Consider the following 20,825-nt stretch of genomic DNA (forward strand, 5'->3'; position numbering starts at 1 on the left):
TGGTTTAGTGATATTAGATTCAGAAGGTGTAGCAAAGGCTTTAATTTGCAGCAGTTCTGGTCTAATAGGTATAAAGACACCAGAGGATTCTGAAATACTAAACTCAGAGGTGTTCTGACAAACCTTTGTACTCATAAAAACAAGAGCTAGTGTGAGCTTATACAGTTTAAAACTAATTGCCCAGCCAACATCCTCATTACCATATTGATGCAGTTCATAAATCAAAGCCCTGCCTATTCAAGCTGTTTACCAGTCTTGCATTAAGCAGCGTATTTCAACTGAGAAATGTAGTGTGTTGCCAAAACACTGCAGAAACTTTAAAAGACTGATAGGAGCACAAACCTGGGGAGCTGAAATGCCACGGAGTGATTTAACACACGTGGCACTAAAGGACTCGTTCTTGTTTGTTTTCTGAGTATGTTCTGATTTAGCCTTGAAACTTTCCATAATAATGTACTGCAGCACAGATACAGGTCCTTACCCAGCAGAGAGCTGCTGGCAATTTTGATCAATTTGGCTTCCTACAGGAGATTCTTTGCTTAACCAGGAGACTCTCATGTAATTTTCTTTTTTTTACAATATAGTACTTATGCCAACTGGATTTAGCTGCACACGTCAAGAACATAGGATTTTTATATAGGCAAAGGAGAGGTTGAGGCTTTTACCTAAGTCTTAAATTAATCACTGAAATTAGGTGCCTGAAGGTAATTTTTTTTTTTTAATACCCTACAAAGTAAACTGAAGATTCAATCTTTTTGCATAAACAAGTGCCTACCTGTGGGTGCCTAGCAGTACCCTTTGAGATACCCATCCTACAACAGACACATAGTAGATGTGTCAAAGGAGTTGGAGAAGATTCATACCTCTCTGCCTGGCTGAAGGCTGGGTGAGGTAGTCTAGGATATCTCAGAGGGCACTGGAAACCTATGTTTAAGTAATTGAATTTTTCCTGATTTTTCCTTCAGATGTTCAGTGAGCTGGTTTAGGTATCAGAAACAGCCTGTTCCTGTAAGCAGGATTAATAAACTTGTGCAAGCTTCAGTAGCTACCACGGTCCAGCTGCTTCCAGCTCCCCAGGCTGGCTGCTTTAGGACTAGCTGGGAATTTCTGCAGAGGCCTGAGCCTGTTCTCATCCCAAACACCAGTGTCCTGTGAGTTATTTTTCTGTTTATACTTTGCTCAGAAAACAGCAAGAGAGATTTATTTTTATTGTGGTTTCTCATGAGCTGAGCAGAGTAGATCTTGGCAGCTGCTGGGAAGCCTCTCCTCCTGTGCCAGGCTTTCACCCCTGTGGTGGGTATGGCCACAGATTGCAGGGACAGAGAGCTGAAGCAAGAGTCAACTTGCTGATGTGAGGGAAGCTTGAAGAAAAAGCAGGGCACTAAAGAGTTGCTGAAGGCTATTGGAGCTGTTGGGGGAATTTAAGAGATTCTGGGAAAATCAAGGGCTTGGGTGGAGTAGCGTTTGGTTAAGATCATTGGTTTATCCCTGTTTAAGAGGATAAGACACGAGAAAAAGTTTTTCTTCAGAGTTCAGGGGAAAAAGGGTGGACATTTCTAATGAAATGCAAGTCTTGTCTATAAATAGAATTCACAAGAAGAGTTCAGCTTATTAAAATAAGTGCTGATCCTCAGTCATGATGCCTATTGAAGCCTCTGTCTCTTATGTTCTTTACATAAATTCAATTGCGGCAATTAGTAAATCAAACAAAACAATTTTTATGGCTGGAAAATGAGATGTGATTATGACATGGCTTTAGCGGTAAAGAAACTTTGATTCTTGTTTACATCTCTTCTGCTGTGTGGTCACAGTAGATGCAAGCTTCCAATTCCTTATATCAGATGGTAAATAACAATTATAAAAAGTGAAAGGAATATGAATTGATGCCTTCTCTTGAAGGGACCCAAGGCAGTGATATGTTTTCATTCTTCAAAGGAAATAACTTTAAAGAACTGATGGGTGGCGCACTCAGTGGATAAGGATTTGGATAGATGGTCACACTCAATGAGTTGCAGTCAATAGCTCAATGTCCAGATGGAGATCCATAACAAGTGGTGTCCCTCAGGGGCCCATATTGGGACCAGTATTATCTAACATCTTTGTCAGAGGCATGGACAGTGGGATTGAGTGCACCCTTGTCAAGTTTGCAGAAGACACCAAGCTGAGTGGTCCGGTTGATACTCTAGACAGAAGGGATGCCATCCAGAGGAACATTGACAGGCTAGAGAGGTGCGCCCATGTGAACCTCATATAGTTCACCAAGGCCAAGTGCAGGGTCCTGCACCTTAGTTGGGGCAATCCCAAACATGGATGCAGGCTGGATGATGAGTGGACTGAGAGAAGCCCAATGAAGAAGGACTTGAGGGTGTTGGTGGATGAAAAACTGAAAATGAGCTAGCCATGTGCACTCACAGGTGAGAAAGCCAACATATCCTGGGCTGCATCAAAAGAAGTGTAGCCAGCAGGTGATTCTTCCTCTCTACTCCGCTGGAGTGAGACCCCACCTGGAGTACTGTGTTCAGCTCTGGGGTGCCCAAAGTAAGAAGGACATGGACCTGCTTGAGTGGGTCCAGAGGAGGGCGACAAAGATGATCAGGGGGCTGGAGCCCCTCCCCTATGAGGACAGGCTGAGAGAGTTGGGGTTGTTTAGCCTAGAAGAGAGGAGGCTCCGGGGAGACCTTATAGTGGCTTTACAGTACTTAAAGAGGGCCTACAGCAAAGATGGGGAGGGACTCTTTATCAGGAATTGTAGTGATAGGATCATAGAATCACAGAATGGTTTGGGTTGGAAGGGACCTTAAAGATCATCTACTTCCAACCCTACTGTCATGGGCAGGGACACCTTCCACTAGATCAGGTTGCTCAAAGCCTCGTACAGTCTAGCCTTGAACACTTCCAGGGAGGGGACATCCACAAGTTCTCTGGGAAACCTGTTCCAGTGCCTCACCACACTCACAGTAAAGAATTTCTTCCTAATCTAAATCTGCCCTCTTTCAGTTTAAAACCTTTACCTCTCATCCTGGGGGTTGGACTAGATGACCTTTAAAGGTCTAACTCCATTTCTTTCATTTTTAAGGAATTATGAACCATACGGTAAACACATATCATACCAGCCTCTGCACTTATGAAGTACCAAAATAACTGCCATTCGCCAGTGTCTTGCTGCTGGCGGTTGTCACGGGTTCAGCAGAGATTTCTCAAAAGGAAATTCTCAGAGCATGCAATTCTGGAAGCCACCCAACGTGTATGCACTTTCAGTCTATTGTGAAGGACAATTTTGTGCTGATACACAACTTTCAATAGGCAAGAGCTAAATAGAAAAAACCCAAACCAAGCAGCTTGCTATTTACCTAACTTGTAGAGTGAGAAGTGGTTGTCTTATGTCATATCTCTTTCATGAGCTTAAAAAAAAGTAAAGATGCGAATATGACTTTTAAGGTGTCCATCTTAATATAGACATCATCCCATCTGAGAAAAATTCTTCTTCTAGACTCTTTCCTCTTGAGCAAAATGAAGATTAATTTCCAACCAGTCTATTGAACATCCCATGAGCATATGTAATGGAATTCACTTTACAGGCTGAAGAAACAGCCATACTATTTAAACTGGAGGAAGAAGCAGCTCATACCTGTGTGTCTTTGCTTGCAGAAAGGCTGTTTCCCGACTTTGGTTTGGACTGGCTGCTTAGACGAAGAGCTAGGATCTTACCAGTGCCAAGATCCTCAACCTAAGGGGAGACAGGCTTTTTTTTTTTCCTGTGTGGTTTATCCAGTGTTATTTTTAAAATATTTATTAGGTGTTGGTTCATTTTGGGGCCTGTGTTTATGAACACTGTCTGTGTATGACTGGCTGTTCTTCCTGTTTCATGTTGATTGCACCATTCATACAAAAATGTATTCTAGGGCAATATATAAAAAAATACTTGTCTTCATTTAATACCACAGATTTTAGATAAATGCATATGCACACACACACCTTTCACTGCTTGTTTCCTGTGAGTATTAGGATTTTCAGCAACTTCACATCAAGTTTAATTTCTCAAGTAGTTCAGACTGTAATCTTAAATCACTCAAAATTGCTTTCTGAAAGCATGTACTCAAACAACCTCAGGACAATATCTCATCAGGAGCTTGAGGCTGCATTTCATAGGTGCAAGACAAAATCCTTGGGGGAGAACAGGGAGTACAAAAGCAATACATTGAATGCAATGCTAAAAGAAGCCAATGGCAGAAGGAAAACCAGATCTTGTTCTTGAAATGTATTTCATTCATGTTCTCAGAGACATGCTGAAAGACATATGCCCTTAGTTTCCCATTCATACCTGACTCCTTTTCGGTACCTTCTTTTGAGAGGATGCAATCAGGTATGCAAGAGGTATGAGACTTTTCCAAGTGTGAAGAACCACATCTAGTCCTTTGCCTTACTGGTGGTCACATACTCCTGCTGTTTGGTTTGCTCACAATCATAACCACGCTATTCATGGGCTGCACAGAGCAGAATAATTTGCACAGTCAAGGGCCACTTTATGTAAATTAACTAGGGCTAAACATTGCCCATGGATCTAAGTTCTTAGAAATGGCAATAATTGTATTACAGAAGGTATTTTCTCTCTTCCTTTGCAATTAAACTACTGTTCCCACATGCTGGTGAGGTGACAATGTGAGTGGTGTTGAGAATGCTGGTTTAGACGGAAACGCAATTGAGTCAGCACACTGGCAGGATGTTAGCACCTCAGCTGGATTAAACTCAACTTCAGGCTCAGCTAACCACACAAAATGTGCCAATGATCCCTCCTGGAGCAGAGTCTTTCCCTCCTATATATTGCAGGTAGGTCCAGCTGTAAATAAATTGCTGACATAGCTGCGCTAGTTAAGATGGTGCTTGGAAAACGGCACATCTGTGACCAACAGTTGCACCTAAGACAAACATGAATGTTAGCACAGTTAAATTAACAAAGTGTCTCTTTATCATTGTATTTTACTGCATTTGAGAAGATATTTTACTTTCCTTGGCAACATAAAATGAGCTTCTGCCACGGTGGAGGTGGGGACAGACATGGCAAAGCTAACGGAGAGGCTTGGTAGTACAGCTCTCCTAGGATAATAAACACTTCTAAGTTGAGACAAGCCTCACTAAACTGTCATATAAAGTAATTTCTGTAAAATGGTTGCCTCAAGATGTGGCTTCATTTGCTGAGTGACTCATTCATAAATATGCCAAATTCTTTGCTGACTAAAATACCGTTTAACTTCAGCGAAGGCAATCGGGTGCATGAGGTGTAAGAGAAATCGGCATCTAAATGCCGCCTCCCTCACTCACTGAAATGAGTCAGGAGGGATGTTGATTTGGCAGCATCTGTGCCAAATATCTTTGCCTGGATATCTCAAGGTGAAAAATATAATCTACTACTTACTAGCACACAAGATCCATTACATGAGAAGGGTATTGCAGCTTTTCCATTTTTTGCTGTTTGCTCTAATCAAAAGCAATATAGAAAAACACTTCCAAATTAAACTATAACTCTCTCACCCCATATTTCCAGTGACAACTCATCCTTTTCCTTTCCAGGCTAGATCTGCTAATAGCTGATTTATAAAGGCGCTCAGAAACTCACATGTCCAGTGACCCATACTATAGCTACACTTTGCAGCATATGCAGAAGTCTGTCTGCAAGTTATGATCCTATTAATATATATAAAAAGGAAGACTTGTGAAGTTTTGGCAGCAAATGCAGGTCTTGAAGAAACACAGGCAAGCAATAATTAGAATTTGCAAGTGACATGGAAAGCTAATTTTGGTATTCCTTTATACTGGCTTTATACTACATCAAAAGGCATTTCACAGCCTACCTTTTCAAAATCTGACAGCATCCAAAGTTGAGTGTGTTCAGTGGGAACCTGACTCCAGGTGCTCCAGGTGATAAAGCAAAGCACAATGTTAAGGTCTGGCATAATGTGAAGAATGAGGTCACACTGTATTTTTAGAAGTGCCTGGTGTTCCTGTGAAGCATGATCTCGCTCTCTCTTTTTATTTTTTTCCTTCCCTCTCCTTTTTCTCTGCCTTTTGCTGCGAATAATTTGGCCGGTGCTTGCAAGAAGGCTGTTTTTGCCCCAGGGATTCTCACACATACTTCTGTTGACAGAGTTCTTGTGCAGCAAGCAAGCTGAAATGCCTTTTGTTAAGGATCTGCTCACTTCTTTTTCTGTTCTGCCCCAACGCTTGGAGGATCTTTTGGCTACTAACTGAGTTCCTGTTGTTACGCTTATGGAAATTAACTGAATTGAAAAATATGAGGTTACCTTGCAAAACAGGTAAAATTATCATCAGGAAAAAAAAATTCCTATCTCCATTTGCTCTTAGTCTATGTGTCTCACAGTTTCTTGGCTTGTTTGCTTAATTTTTCAGGGGAAGATTGTTTAAGTCAATGGGAAATATTAAGCGAAGTCATTGTGAAAGGGAAACAAATGCATTAGGGGCTGAGGGGTAAAAACTTGTTATTTTCGATGAGTGGTGTACTATTCCAGAAAAGATCAGCACTTGATTTGCTGGTTTACTATGTCAGTTCAAGTATAAATTGAATTTATAGTAAGAAAATGCCACACGTTCACATGCTCTTTAATGCCAAAATACATAATGGGTATTGAAATGCACTAATTTAAGCAATGTTTGAAGAGTTAGTTTAGGTGACTTGCTGTTATAGCAACCCTATGAAATAAAACATAATCATTTGCCCCAGAAAACAATTGTCCTTGTATTGACTCAAGAAAATAGAAATGAGTCTACGAATATTAAAGTCTCTGTAAAATCTTCCTATTTAATGGTTAAGCCTAATACGTGCTTTTTGTGTGATCGTTACGCAAAACTTGGTGAGTTTTAATACAAATTCCAGTTGTCTGGGTAAAGGGGAACCAAGCCAATAGCGCATGATACACAAAAATTTATCTGTGAGTCTGCACATAAACATTTGCTTGTGCCAGATCACATGAGAACTTTCCTTCCATAGCACTTCACTAGCTTTAGCACGAATCTGTATTAATTTATTGCTGATTTGTGAGGAGCTTTCCTTAGAAAATAATATTTGGGTTGTAAGTTTTAAAATCACGTGTGTAAAAAGCTGAAGTTGCTACTCCCAGATATGCATTTCACATTTTAGCTTAAAAAAATAATCCTGCGTTGCTTCTTTTGTGCTCCTCCTTAAGCTGTTTTGGAGTCAGTTTTGGTTTTAGCTGTCGTAGCTCTAAATTTCCCTTTTTAGTTGGAAAAAGCCCAAGAGACTTTTATTATTTGACATCTTTACCTACACTAGTGCCTACCAGTAGAGCTAATGCTACAGTATTTAGAACTATGTAAGCATAGTAAAGTAATTTCCCTATTTATAAAGCCTTGAAGACGTTTTCCAGAAAGATTATTATTTTTCAGAATTTATAAGTGCACACATTCAGAACTGTGGTGAGAATTATCTTATTTTGCAGGGCTGTGTTATGGGCCTTTTACAACATGTACAGTTTTAGCTCTGAATGTTCAGACCTCTCTGAGTTACACATGTCGCTATGGGCAAGATTTCCCAATCCACAGCTCTGACAAAAATGCTCCATTTTTAGGAGCTAGAAATGTCTCTGTGTAACTCTTTATAAAATATGGGATTTGATATTTTGTATAAGGGTGGGGGGTTTTCCCAGTCACTGCTAGATCGAGTAAAGAGATATGTTCTACAAGATGAATAAGGGTAAACTCACACTCCCTCTTCTTACCACTTCCTCTTCAGAGATTTCTTGCCATACTTGCACAAAACCAGCCTGCTTTTGCATACTTTCTTTGTTCCAGTCTCAGCTCAGGAAAAATAAGAGTCCAATGGAGTAAGCAACTCTAATAAATGGAAAAACTCTTTCATGCCTTTTGTACTTAAACTGTTAGAATTACAGCTTTACACCACATCCTGTAAAATCCAAAACGTATTTGAGAGAAAGAACTTAGCAAAATTTTAAAAGAAGCTGGGTAGTGATTTTAGATGCTAGGAATATCCACAGATAATGAATAATACAAACTTCTGCAGGGATGAGAATTCATGTTTTGGAGCCTAAAGCATCATCCTAAAATACTAGAAATAAAAAATATGTAATTCAGTTACCCCATGCTTGCCTGCTGTAGAATTTCTGTGGCTTCTTCTGGAGCATTTTTTGCTGTATTTTGTGTTTGTTACAGCAAAGATGTTCCTGTGAAAACAGAGGTGTATCTCTGAAGATGTCGTCACAGCAGAGCCTGCTCCGCAGTATTACCAGAACTAAAGACAGTCCAGGGAACAGGCCAAAGCTGGGCAATTTCTGCCAGAAAAGCAAGAGTGGCAATAGGAAAGGGTGAAGCTGGGAAAGAGAGTCTGTGGCGGAGACCTGGAGACATGAGTATGCTACTGGAACTACCAATATGTGAGGAACCTGGCAGCCAGCAGCAGCAATGGCTGGGGAACACAACCCATCTTCTCATCTGATGGCAACAGACTGGAGTGGCCGGCGAGGCCAAAGCTCTTTTGTTGCCTTTTGGGGAGTCTTCTAGAATAGGCAAATCTTTTTTGCTTATATCTGGCTTTGCATGGTGGGAGTATGGGTGCTAGCAGCATGCCTTCTTGCAGAGTACTGGGTGCCAGGGACTGAAAGACAAAGGTGATGGCTCATAGTGAAACACAGATAATAATACCCACCTGAAATGACAGGAGGCTTTTCCACTGTGCCCACAATGTACAAAATATTATGTGAAATGTTAGTTATTCCAATCATTTTCTACAATGTGGGAATGTGTTTTCTGTTTCAAGAACACTGGGCTCGACTAGTTCACATAACGTTAGGGAGAACCAAAGGTGTTCAGCGCTTCTGAGAGTGTAGTCACTTCCATGTAGATGGCTTAATTGAAGCTTCTGAGAAAATGATGGTTTCAAAAGTAAGTTTCTCATTCACATGTAGACAATGTAATCTATTATTAGGGTGTAACAAAGGTATGGGCTGAGATTTTTCTTGCCTTTGTTTGTCCCTCTAAAAGCTGGGTGCTGGGTGTAAGGTTTTTGTCTAGACTTCCTCCATAGTTTTGGGTAAGGTGGTCATGCCATGAGGGAGACTAATCCCATGTCAAAATAGGTATCCAAGATAAATGAGAGCATTTACCATCTGAAAGCATTTTTCCCTCCCCGCTGACTCCAGCAGGAGGCTGGACAGTTAGCTTACAATAATGACTGACTTTTAAATAACTAGCAATAGCTGAGAGGAAGTCTACCTAAGCAATGTGTACCTGCATGATTACACCTTTTACAGCTGCAGTTCAAACAACAAAGGTAATATAATGAATTCATATTTTCTGTACACGTAACAATATTCTTTCTATTACCCAACGTTATGTCTATAACACTAAAATAGACACTAACGAGCACTAAAATATGCCTAGCTGGTATGAATTGCTCAGTTTATGGCACATGCAGTGAGAAGCACATCACATGCCAGCATCTTACTTTGCTTGCTTCCCACTTTGACAATCACAGCACTGCCTTCTGACATGTCCTCCTCATCACTGACAGGTTTGCTTCATACATCAAAGGCTTAAGCTTCTCTTTTTATTTTGACAAGCTTCTGTTCTGCTTTGCTCTCTCACAGATGGAATACTGAAACAACCATTAAAATAAATACTATCAATATTCAATCTGTCACAAGAACTAAATTACATACATGGGTGGATGTAAGCTATTCAGTGATGCAAGACTGGTTCTTCAGATGCTCCTTTCTTCCCATGCGTTGGAGGTGCACAGCCTAAATGTGGGCACAGAAGTCAAGCCTGATTTAAACCAGACATGGCCAACTCTGATGTAGTAGTAAAGCTCTCTGTATTTTTAGCCTCCTCTTTTTGCTTTGCAAATTTATTGGAAGTGGACAGGTGCTGCACTGCATTGGCAATTCACGGAGGCCAAGAGACAGAAAATTGTACTTATATTGAAATGTTCTTTCTTTTCTTGCTCTTTCCTATGGCATTTTAGTAGCTTTATCAGAACAGCATAAAAATTTTCAGTAATTTAACGGACAATAAGAATATAGTGAACAGAGGCATGTTTCAGTAACAAGCATATATCTAACATCACTTTGAATGTTTCTGAACCATTGTGTCAATAATCAACATAAAGTCAATATTTAAAACCCATTTCTGCATTTGCCAGTTCTTTCCTAGTCTCTAAGGTAAACAGGTCAAGGTTCTCATGTTTTAAGTTCATTTAATCTGCATACATCAAATATTTTTGAAGAGACCTATAAGTAAATTTGATACAGGAATTTAATGTTTTAGGATGACTTTTGCTGAAGCACTCCAGTGCAAGCATGTTACCATCAATAAGGTGTTTTGTTTTTGGTTTTGTTTTTTTTTTCATTTTCAGGAGCAGAGAGAATTCAGATGTTTTATATAAGAATCCAGGCATTCATAATGATTGTGTGATCATGCTTTTAGAAAAATAAGAAGATATTTCCTGGCTACATATGTGGAGTTATGTTTCTTGAGAAAACCAAGAATGAAGTAATTTTGATCTCTGATGGATGAAACTCACTGGAATGGAAACTAACATCTATGAAGAAGAACAGGGCTCACCTTACCTTACATCTGCAAAGTCTCCGGGAACGCCAAAGGACGGACAATATGAAAAATACCAAAGACACACAGAAAAACAGGCAAGTCCATCTGAATTTCAGAATGTTTTACTGGAACCTGAGTTGAGTTTGCTGTCTGCATTACCCTTATTAGACCACCGTGAGACATCCTTGCAAGCTGGCAGGGTTGCAGGCTGCGTCATTGCCACCACTCAGCCTGAGACAAAGCACCTTTGTGAAGAGTTACTGTGCTCTGCAAGGCACAAGCCACGGGGAGATCCTTTAAACCTTCCCTCACACACAAAATGGCCAGCCCTTGCAGGAAAAAAATCAGACAAGGAGCCAGAAAGAAGTCATGAGATCAGAGTCATAAAACACAAACCAAGTGCTATCACATTTTCTGATTTTGATTTTTTATCACGTGAAGCTAATACTAAACTCCATATTTGCGAGGTGGGAGATGCAGAAGATTTTTCATCTGAAGAGGAAGAAGCAGATGGCAGAGATGATGAGGATGTGTTTACAGAACTGCCACTGTATGAGGCATTTTTCAATGGTCTTCACAGAAGGAATGTTTCCCCAAAAAAGCAAGCTAAACATGAACTTACTAAATACGAACACATTTATCATTTAGAAGACTGCAGTGATCCTTCTGAAAAGGAACTGAAGGACCATGACAAAGAAGAAAAACACATGGAGCTGGAGGTAACACAAGCTACTCTTTTGTTCCAAGTGTGTTTCAAATAAGTGGTATGCTTTAAGCTTGGTTGCAGGAGGAGGAGGAGTTGCACAAGTTGTTATACAGTGATAACGAATGTGAATTATGTAAGTAAGAATATAAACCAACTCTAAAATACATTAAACATTTAAAATATAATGTTAAGCTTTTACATTAGGCAAATCTATTACTTCAGATTGGCCATACTTCCATTATTCTGAACTTCAAACTCTTGTTTTCTGTTTCCTTTTTTAAAATGGGAACATTACCTCAGTTTCCCCTGTTCCTACAAGATATCGTGCCAAGTACAGCATATATTCCCTGAGTTTATGGACTGTTCCAGGGGGGTAGAGCTCAGGTTTACACTGCAAGCAGAATATATTTCTTTGTGCTGAAAAGTGGCCTTTTTTAGTGTAGTGGCACTGTAGCACTGTGCCTTCTAACCCACAGTATTGCTTCTGCTAAATAACAGTGTTTTCTGTATTGTTATTTCATTAAAATAATATGGAGAACAGGTTACAATCTGGTCTATAATAAAATAAAATAACGAGGGTTTTTTTGTATCTGTACTGGTACACATCATGATCCTCCATAGACCAATTTCCAAAATGAAAACATAAGATTTAGCACAAAATGAAAAACGCTCTGTAATAAGAATCAACCAACTATAACCTTTCCAGAAAAAAATGGTTGAGTAAATTAGCTATGTTTTTTTGGAACTGGAGGAACGGAAGCTTTCCAAGTGAGTTCTCACTAGTCTGGAGAATAAGCAAGGCTTTCCCCCTGCTCCCAGCTGGTGACCAACCAAATGTCTGGAGCTAAACATGTTTATCATTGGAGAAGTTCAGCTCTAGTACAAAAATATGAAGTGACTCCAAATAGTGGGCAAAGCAGACGCTTAAAATTCCAACGTTCCTGACCTTGCAGCACAAATTAATCTTAAACTGCAGGCCAGGCATACCTTTCCTTCCTCTCTTTTCTCCTCCTCCATATTTTTAAAGATATTTTTCATCTAAATCAGCTTTATACCTTGAAAATCAAGGTGGAGCCCTGGTCTTTTACCTGGTGTGTTCTATTTTTCTCTCTCTGCAGTTCTCCTTTTACTTCTACTGCTTATAACACACAGTTGGTTCACTCATTTCTGATTAAATGAAAGAAAGTAGGATTGGGACTGTAATGTCCATATTAACACCAAAATATTGGTATAAAATACTTAATTACTTGTCTCCTTTGATATTAATCTATGACAAATTTGGGGGGACTAATTCTGCCCTTAACTGAGCAGGAGTTTTGTGGTTGTGTTTCACACATATCCCAACTTTCCTGTGGAAAACCATCAGCTCACAGAGAAATAAGCCAGATTTTTACAACTTTTTCTCAGCGGCTAACAGTAGAAAACCAAGGCCCAAAGATGGTTCCAAAACAGTGCACCTTTTGATGCAATACTGAGCCTGAGAGATTCTTGTGACACATGGTTTATTAAATAATCGCATTGTTGCTCTACCCTAAGCCAAGGCTTGCTTCCTCATTTACTCAGAAATGTTCCCATTAATATAAATATATATCAAAATGCATGTGCAACATGCCTTGCATTCTGCTTACTGAAGGTCATTCCCACAGATAAAAGGGAGAGGCCAGGGGCTGTTGTCATTTAGTTTACTTATGTCTATGACATAAAATAAACCCAAGGATGCAGCTTGTAGTGCAAAATAATGGATTATAAATTGCCAGACAAGCATGTGAAATTACCTAGTAAATCTCAGAGAACATGTCAAAACGTTTCAAAAACTGCACAGATGCAATGATGCAGTCCTGGGTTTGATTTTTTTTCTATGTAAATAAGTATGTATCATTCTAGTAAAGCCTCCAAGAATTAAAAAAAAAGGATTATCTTGTCTCTGAAATGTTAGCAGCAGTCATACATTACTGTTCAGACTAAAAACTCCCCTCATGACTCTGGATCAAGCAAATGCATGTTGCTGTCAAGTTGCTTATTTCTATTATTTAGAAATGGGACCGCGGAAAAATGTCTTTCTAGTGGAAATAAATTAACTAAATAAAGACAGCACGGCATAAAAATGTTGTCAAAAGCGACCGTTACTGCTAAGCCTTAGACTTAAAAATAGTACAAGAAACAAATCACCTTGGCCGTACAGATACAGGCTATCACACATAGCACCCTGACCGAGATCCTGGCTAAATCCTTGCTACTAGAGTTCACAGTGAAATGGTGATTAAGATCTACCCTGCAGGGGCATTCCTAAATGAATGTACTTGTTACTGACTGCAAATCTCCTATTTTATACGTAGAAAGCAGGAAAGGCTGCCACCTTCTCCAGGCTGGGAAGCACTGGCCCTTGCAGGCAGTCACCATGAGCAAAGCCTGTGTCCAAACCTCATCTTGAATAGTTGTTACACCCATTTAAGTGATAATTGTTGAACTTCTTATTTCATTCTAATTAATAAGCAGAAGCAAATCCCCAAGTACACTGAACAGTAAACAAGTAGAAGGAAGAGGGAAAAAATACAACTTGGGTATGCTGCCAACACTGCTACAAGCGGAAGAAACTGCTGAAAACAATTCATACAATGGTGCCCATTAAAAAAAAAAAGCTCTTTCGTTTTCCAAAGGCATACAGCATCTGTCTGTTCTGAGTGCTACAAGACAAATGATAGTTCTGTTCAATTTATGAATTCAGTACAGCTCCTGAGTTTCCACCCTTAGACCAGTCCATATATATTTCCTTTGCCTTCTCATCAAATCTAAATTTGGCAACCGTTTTCCCTTGTCAGGAGTGTGTAACCAGTGGTACATTTCAATGCCCACATAGAGTTCTTAAATTAAAATTAACATTTATTTCAACTGAGGGACCAAAATTTTGAAGATTTAAAAACAACTCTCTATATATATGTCTGAAATATTGTTCATGTTATTTCTCATTTTGGGATGGTCGTCTAGGTAATTTCATCACTAACAAAGTACTTCCTTAAACACACCTTTGAGTTTCTATACCCTTGTTATAGATTTGTCTTCTCTGCCACCTTCCTTGCAAAAGTCCCCTTCTATCTTGAGCAGGAATTTTTTTTACATCACTCATATCCTTCTAATATTATTTATGATTGTTTTGTTCTGTCCAGAGATTTTCTCAGCAGCACTTAAGTGGTATCTTGAGCCATTCTTTCTTGCTTGTTTTGCTTCAGGTCTTCATATGAAACTACTTTGTACATGCAACCAGCTCAGTTTGCAATGGCAATAAACTATTCAGCATGACTTCTGAAACATAACATTTTTCTACATTGCCATTTTTTCAAACTGTTCTGAACAGGACCCAGCCGATAACCATATTTAACCAGGAACTGTGCAACTTTACATCAGTAATCTTGTCCTACCCTTACATAGTCTCAAAACAATGTGTTACTTCCAGGAGTAGCATTTTGGTCAAGTAAAAAATTGAAGATATTTGACAGATATTAGGCAAAAAGAAGTATTACAAAATCATACCCTTGACAAAGTGCGTTGTCATGGATCTTCCATCACCTCAGTGATTGTATAGAAATCCTGCTAATGTTGGCGGCTGCAAAGAGTCAAGCATAGTCTTACCAACAAGGTAGCAAACTGGAAATTCTCTCTGGGAGCCCATCTTAGCTATTATAAGAGCCAAAAACGCTTCTGTCGCTGTTGACATTATTAGGGGCACTGCAGTGAGTTGTCACAGCTTCCTCTATTGTATCAGAGAGAGAAGGGGGCAAGCCAGGAAGCCCACATGCTGGCAAGGAACCGCTTAGAGCTAACTGTCAGGACATGCTAGATGCTCCAGCAGCCCCTCTGCGGCCTCCAGTGCCTGCACCAGGACCACGTACTGGGTATGTCTCCCCATTGGATGTTAAGGGTTCTCCAAATGAGTCCTCTCTCAGGGCTGCTGCTTGGTGAAACAAGGTCACCTCTATCTAAAATATATATGGAAAAGTTGAAGGATTAACTGTTGGCAAGTGTTGTCTGTCTGGGTCTAGTTTCCTCTAAGGATTATGGTTGTCCATTTCTATCTATATGTGGGTTTGCATATAGGCGTAACTTCCAAGAGGATCCCAGAAAAATAATTGTTCTTAAAGAAATGAGAGTCCTTCCTAACCCAGGAGGAATCCATTTAGGGAGCCCCCGTCATACTATTTCCCCCTGCACTCTGCCATCCCTGCTGTGCAAGCTGGTGAGCAGTGTGTCCCACCCAGAGCATCACATCTGCTAGCCCTTACACAGGAACCTGGGAGACCTTTTGGGGGGCTTGAGTTGCACACAGATTTACATCATGCTTCTTTCAACACAGTTCGGAAGATCTAAACCAAACCTTCTTGTTGGTTTAAAGTTAGAGGCTGATGGTCTAATATTTGCATTAAATATTAGCTTGTTCAGCTGGGTCAAACAAAGAGTGAGACACCACTCCCTAGGAGCAACGGAAACAAGATGACCCAAACAGATAATTTTGGTAATTGAGGTAGTATTCACAATGCGTATCTTTGTCAGGATTTGTAAATCCTTCAGACTGTAAACTCAGAGACTTTTGGAGGAGGCTGCACAGTCATGGGAGTGGCCAGTGCAATGTCAGGAGACCCAGTCTCTGTGTACAGCACTGGGTAATGTTAACGGGGTAGCTGTGCCATCACCTTTCACCGTGAGCAAATCTTTATTTTAAGTGAAACTGTAGTGTTCTAAAGGAGATTTGTGAAAGCTCCATTGCTTTTGACATTTAAAGCTAAGCCAGCTGAACTCTGGAAATGGTTACAGAAAACAGTCCTTTACTGGCAGGAAGATGGATGATCTGGCCTTCCAGTCTCTCCTTCCTTGACTATTCACTTATTTTCATTAATTTCCTTGTTCCATCCTTGTACTACACTTAGGTAAATTTCATTGTCATTATACAATCATTACTGAGTGACAAGTTTGAAAATCATTGTATAAGCTTAGACCATGAGAGTTCATATTCAGGCTGAAATAATTTGCTGGGACGTAATGTGGAAGTTTCCATAGCATCTGTCCTACATTTTGTCAGCTTCTGGCCTGTGTCTCCATTCTTGTTTTCACAAACACCAGAAGTTCAGCAAAGGAGCAAGGCAAGGTAAATAGACAAGGACACGTACGAGGGGATAAATACACAAAAATCTATTCAAAGCCATAGTCTTTGTAGTTAATTATCATTCCTTAAAAGACATGTGTTGTCTGTGTGGCTTGTAAGTATTTCAATCAAGTAGTGATATCCAATGAGAAAAGAATCAGAAAGTTTGAAGGCTTTGACAATGAATTTGCTTTATTCAAATGAGATCGAGTTCATTCAATTTAAATGATCAAAAGAGAGCGGCAGCCAGCCCTACAACTATGTAACTGGGCCTGCCAAGGTAAGCTTCTTACCCTCATATTTGGATGACTTAAATTCTGCTAAGTCCTTATACGTCTTGTATTCCTGCTCAGTGCCTTGCTTAGCCACTCTGAAGCACTTTTCTGAGAGGTACTTTGCTGTTTTCATTAATGAGGCACTGGAACATAGGTGGAATTTAAGCTATCTGAAAATTGCCCTGCAATAGTTTCTTCTCTGATTCAGTTGTACAAGAGCAAAAACTAGTAAAGAACCTATCAGTGAAGCACACATTCCTTCTTCCATTCCTCCCATACTTTGGAAGTTTGTTCTTCTCTTTACCCTATCAAATTGAAACTCTAAAACTAGAGGAGGAGAATGGTTGCAAACTTGTGATGACTTCTTCATGAGAAGTAATACGGTTATTATTATCTCCTTTTTGTTCATCATCTGCAGACATGGGCTGTCTACCCAGGTAGGAGAGCTGAGTGCTGAAATAATTACCAGGGAGAAGAGAGTAGGAAGTAAAGGGGAGGAAAATGGGAAATAGCTTGTCTAAGACAGGAGTGATGCACTGGGCTTTGTACATTTGCATTTCCTTTGCGTGTCTGTGAAATTTGCACTTTCTGCATTTCAATTAGACTTTCTCTAGAGCTGACAGAAGGAGACGCGGTGATTTCAACTTTGCAAAGTTTGTAGTGTTTCTGCTTGTTTTTTGCCTGCCTGGGAAAGGAGTTGAACTGCTGATTACTTCAGCAATTACGCATTACTACCAGTCAATAAACAGCCACAATCAGCTCTTAATAATAAGGTCAGATAAATGCTGGCGTAGGGACTCTAATTATTAATTTAAAAGAAAGAGTCTTTTATTAATTTCACAGATTTGAGGGACTAATGATAAACATAGCATTTTGTACAGAGTACATTTTTCTCTAATCCCACTATTCTTAATGTAACCATTTTCCATTAGGATATGGCATTTCTTGTATCCTACTTCTTATTGTGATCGAAGGGAGCAGTAAGTTCAAAGTTGCATCTTACTAAAAGAAAATTAACTGTATGGATGTTTCTATTATAAAATTATAGGAACTTTGGAAAATAACAGTACAGTACAGTCAGGAATAGTAACTTAAGGATGTGCTGAAAGATCATATAAACAAGAATAGTTATATTGGAGTTATGCAGGAAAACAAGTAGATACTATCCAAATGATTGTGCTTTATCTCTTCAGTATACTTGCATGCTGCTTGCATGTTTTAATATACATGCATGATTCATTATTCATTAACAGAGAATTTAAAAGATTAATTTTCTTGACACCAGCAGATACCTGCCTTTCAAATCACAAGATTGTCTTCAGCAGGCATCAATGGCTGCTGGATTGAGATTGGAGAAAACATACGCACTCTGGCTTTGTGAATATCAACCTATAAAAAAAATATTTTCAGCAGTCCCATCTTGGGCCCTGCCAAAATCCTCCTGAAGAAAAGCTGTAATACAAGAGGGGCAAAATCTGTCCTTTTTCAAAAGCAAAACTGCTAACCAAACTTCCATGTGATGGGTGGACTAGCACTCAAAAAATTCAGCGGGCTTTTTTGCAGTTGACCCTTCATGCAGTTTGAAATAATTTGTGCTGCAGAACACCATCACTCTCCAAATATGTGTAGTATATGGTATATATTACCTATACAGTGAAATTCTGAGAAATTTAAAATTCCAGGACAAAATAATAATGTGAATCAGATAATTACTCAAAAAGACAACTCACCTTGACTTTCAAACTCCTTCAGAAAATTTACAAAGCACATTAAAAGGCCCTTAAGTATTTTTTATAACATTATGAAATATATTCAGGCTAGCATTTTCCAAAGTGCGGCTACCTGCTACCGGCATCTGACAAAGGTTTTATGCTGCCTATCCTAGCTGTAGCTATCCTATTAAGATCATGCTGTGCTACCGACGAATTTTGTTGCACAGGCCCATTGTGGCCCCATGCACACACATTAAGAGGTCCCATGAACAAAATGTTGAGACCTCCTGCTTTAGCCTGTTCATAAGTATTAATGTGTGGTTTATATTTATCTTTAAAGCTTCAGGAGAATAAATAGTTAACATAATCGGTGTACTATATTAAAAGGGGAGAGAATCACAGAATCACAGAATCACAGTATTCATTGTATGCAACTTGATTATTTTTTTCAGATATTGACTCCTTTATTTGTTGTGTATTTGAATACTTCATAGACATACAGCCACTTCAGGAAACAGCAATATTACTATTGCTTCTTCCAGAAAACATAAAAAAGATTATGTGTTTATGGTCGCACTAAGCCCATAAAATAAAAGAGGTATATCAGGATTCTCCTTTGCAAACATTTGAAAATATCTGGAACTTCTGCAATGTGAGACCATTCAAGAGTTTCATGTATCTCTACAGAAGTAGAGCAAAAGTCAACAGAAAATAAGCCCTGTCTAAGTCAAGGCTCTGATGAACTACATTCCTCTGTCAGAGCATGGGAACAGGCACCTGTGAGAATTACAGACTGGGTCTTAGGTGGGGAGAACCAGAGGAAACATGTAAAAATCTGTTAATCTGCTTACCATTGAAATGAAGATATTCCTTCAAGGTGCAGATGGAGATTCTGGATAAACCGGGATGGGCAGTAAGCAGAACAGCTTGTGAGACCGGAAACTTGCGCAGAAGATGAGGGGACTGGGTTGGGTTGCATTTTCAAGCTCGTTTGGCCGATAGGTGAGGATTTGGTATGTTTTTCAAATCCAGCGATAGAACTGAAAAAGTAACAGAATGTTACTGAATTAAAAGTATATTTCATAAAATGGCAAAGTTCTTGAGCCAGTGTAAGAAAAATGAGATACAAATTTCCTCACATGCACAAAAGTCCCACTGAAAGTTTGTGGCACTTCCTGTAAAGCATTTAGGTGCTTTTGAAAATTCTTCCGAGGTAACATATACCCGGCTAATAAAATCAGATTCTAGTGATTCTAGATTCTACCTAGGATCACTCTGTCCTTCTTTGTGTGAAATTCCAATAAAATAATCTTAGCTTCATATTGTAACAGACATATTTCCTTGGTAGTACCATGGGACCACAGAGTATCATGTCATTTGACATAGCCAAGGGTCTATGATCATTTTGGTACTGCCACATCACCAGCTATCATATAAACAGTGATCTGTGCAAACACTGAGGTCCATATTTGAAAAAAATTCAGAGAAACTTTAAAACTTTTTTAAAATGTAGTGAAATGCATAGAAGTTTAAGGATGATGGATCTGAGGTTTCATTTTATAACATTCCTGTGTGGTTATTTCCTGTAGCAGAGAATGTCATCACCCTCAAGACTTTGCTTAACAATCACTCCAACTACTGAGTATTTTAAATTGTAATAAAAATGGAAATGGACTGCTTTTACCTATCTATGTTTTTGTCCAAACTAAAAGTCATGCCTAGTTTTGAATTATTTCAGAACTAAGACCTTTGCAGTGTAACTAAGTGAAACCTCCCCTGAATTAGTTTGGAGTTTCCAGAAATAAAACGGGCAGGGCATTGAGGCCAGCTCCTGCATTTGAAACATTTTTCTTCCAGAAATTAACTTCAGTAAAATCTCACCAGACTTTTGGATTGTGTTATTGGGCTCTCTTTAGCCATGCTTTCTATTGATTCTGAAATTCTCTGCGTTTAGACTTTTAATCCAATGTTTAAAAAAATTGGGTGTAGAATAGGTAATATTTTAGTGTCAAAGATTTAGCATCTCATTTATACTGTATATTCAGAGAAACATCGTCTGGCCTTAATCTAATCTTTGTGATGAAGTACTTAGTGATACGGTATATAACCTACTGTAAGTTTTGCAGTTAGTATTTACTGTTCATATTCAAACAGTATAATGGTGAGATTTCAGTAGCTACGTAACGACGATTTTGCACTGTGGCAAAAGCCTTTGCACTTAGACTGGGGACTGAGCTCCTTAAATTAAAAAATCAAAAAAAGCCGCTGAACCTGCCAAGAAACAACAGACTATAACACTGCAACTTGTACGTATTTCATGTTGTAATACATACATCATACATCAAGACCAAGAGGAAAGTTTGCAAAGCCGATGACTAGAAGAAGGACCACGCAGACTGGCC

At 39.2% G+C, this 20,825-nt stretch overlaps 1 protein-coding gene across 1 annotated transcript in view; it reads left to right on the forward strand.

The window, feature by feature from the left end:
* Positions 1–10,065: 10,065 nt before the first annotated feature.
* Positions 10,066–20,825, forward strand: part of STARD13 (StAR related lipid transfer domain containing 13) — a gene marked incomplete at both ends in the record, with an annotated part of 265,428 nt that continues 254,668 nt past the window's right edge. Inside the window, one exon of the mRNA XM_082011774.1 lies at positions 10,066–11,315. Within this exon, the coding sequence (XP_081867900.1) occupies positions 10,560–11,315 (756 nt within the window). The remainder of the gene's footprint in view (positions 11,316–20,825) is intronic.

Source organism: Phaethon aethereus, assembly GCF_964289735.1.
Source record: "Phaethon aethereus genome assembly, chromosome: 1".
Taxonomy (NCBI): domain Eukaryota; kingdom Metazoa; phylum Chordata; class Aves; order Phaethontiformes; family Phaethontidae; genus Phaethon; species Phaethon aethereus.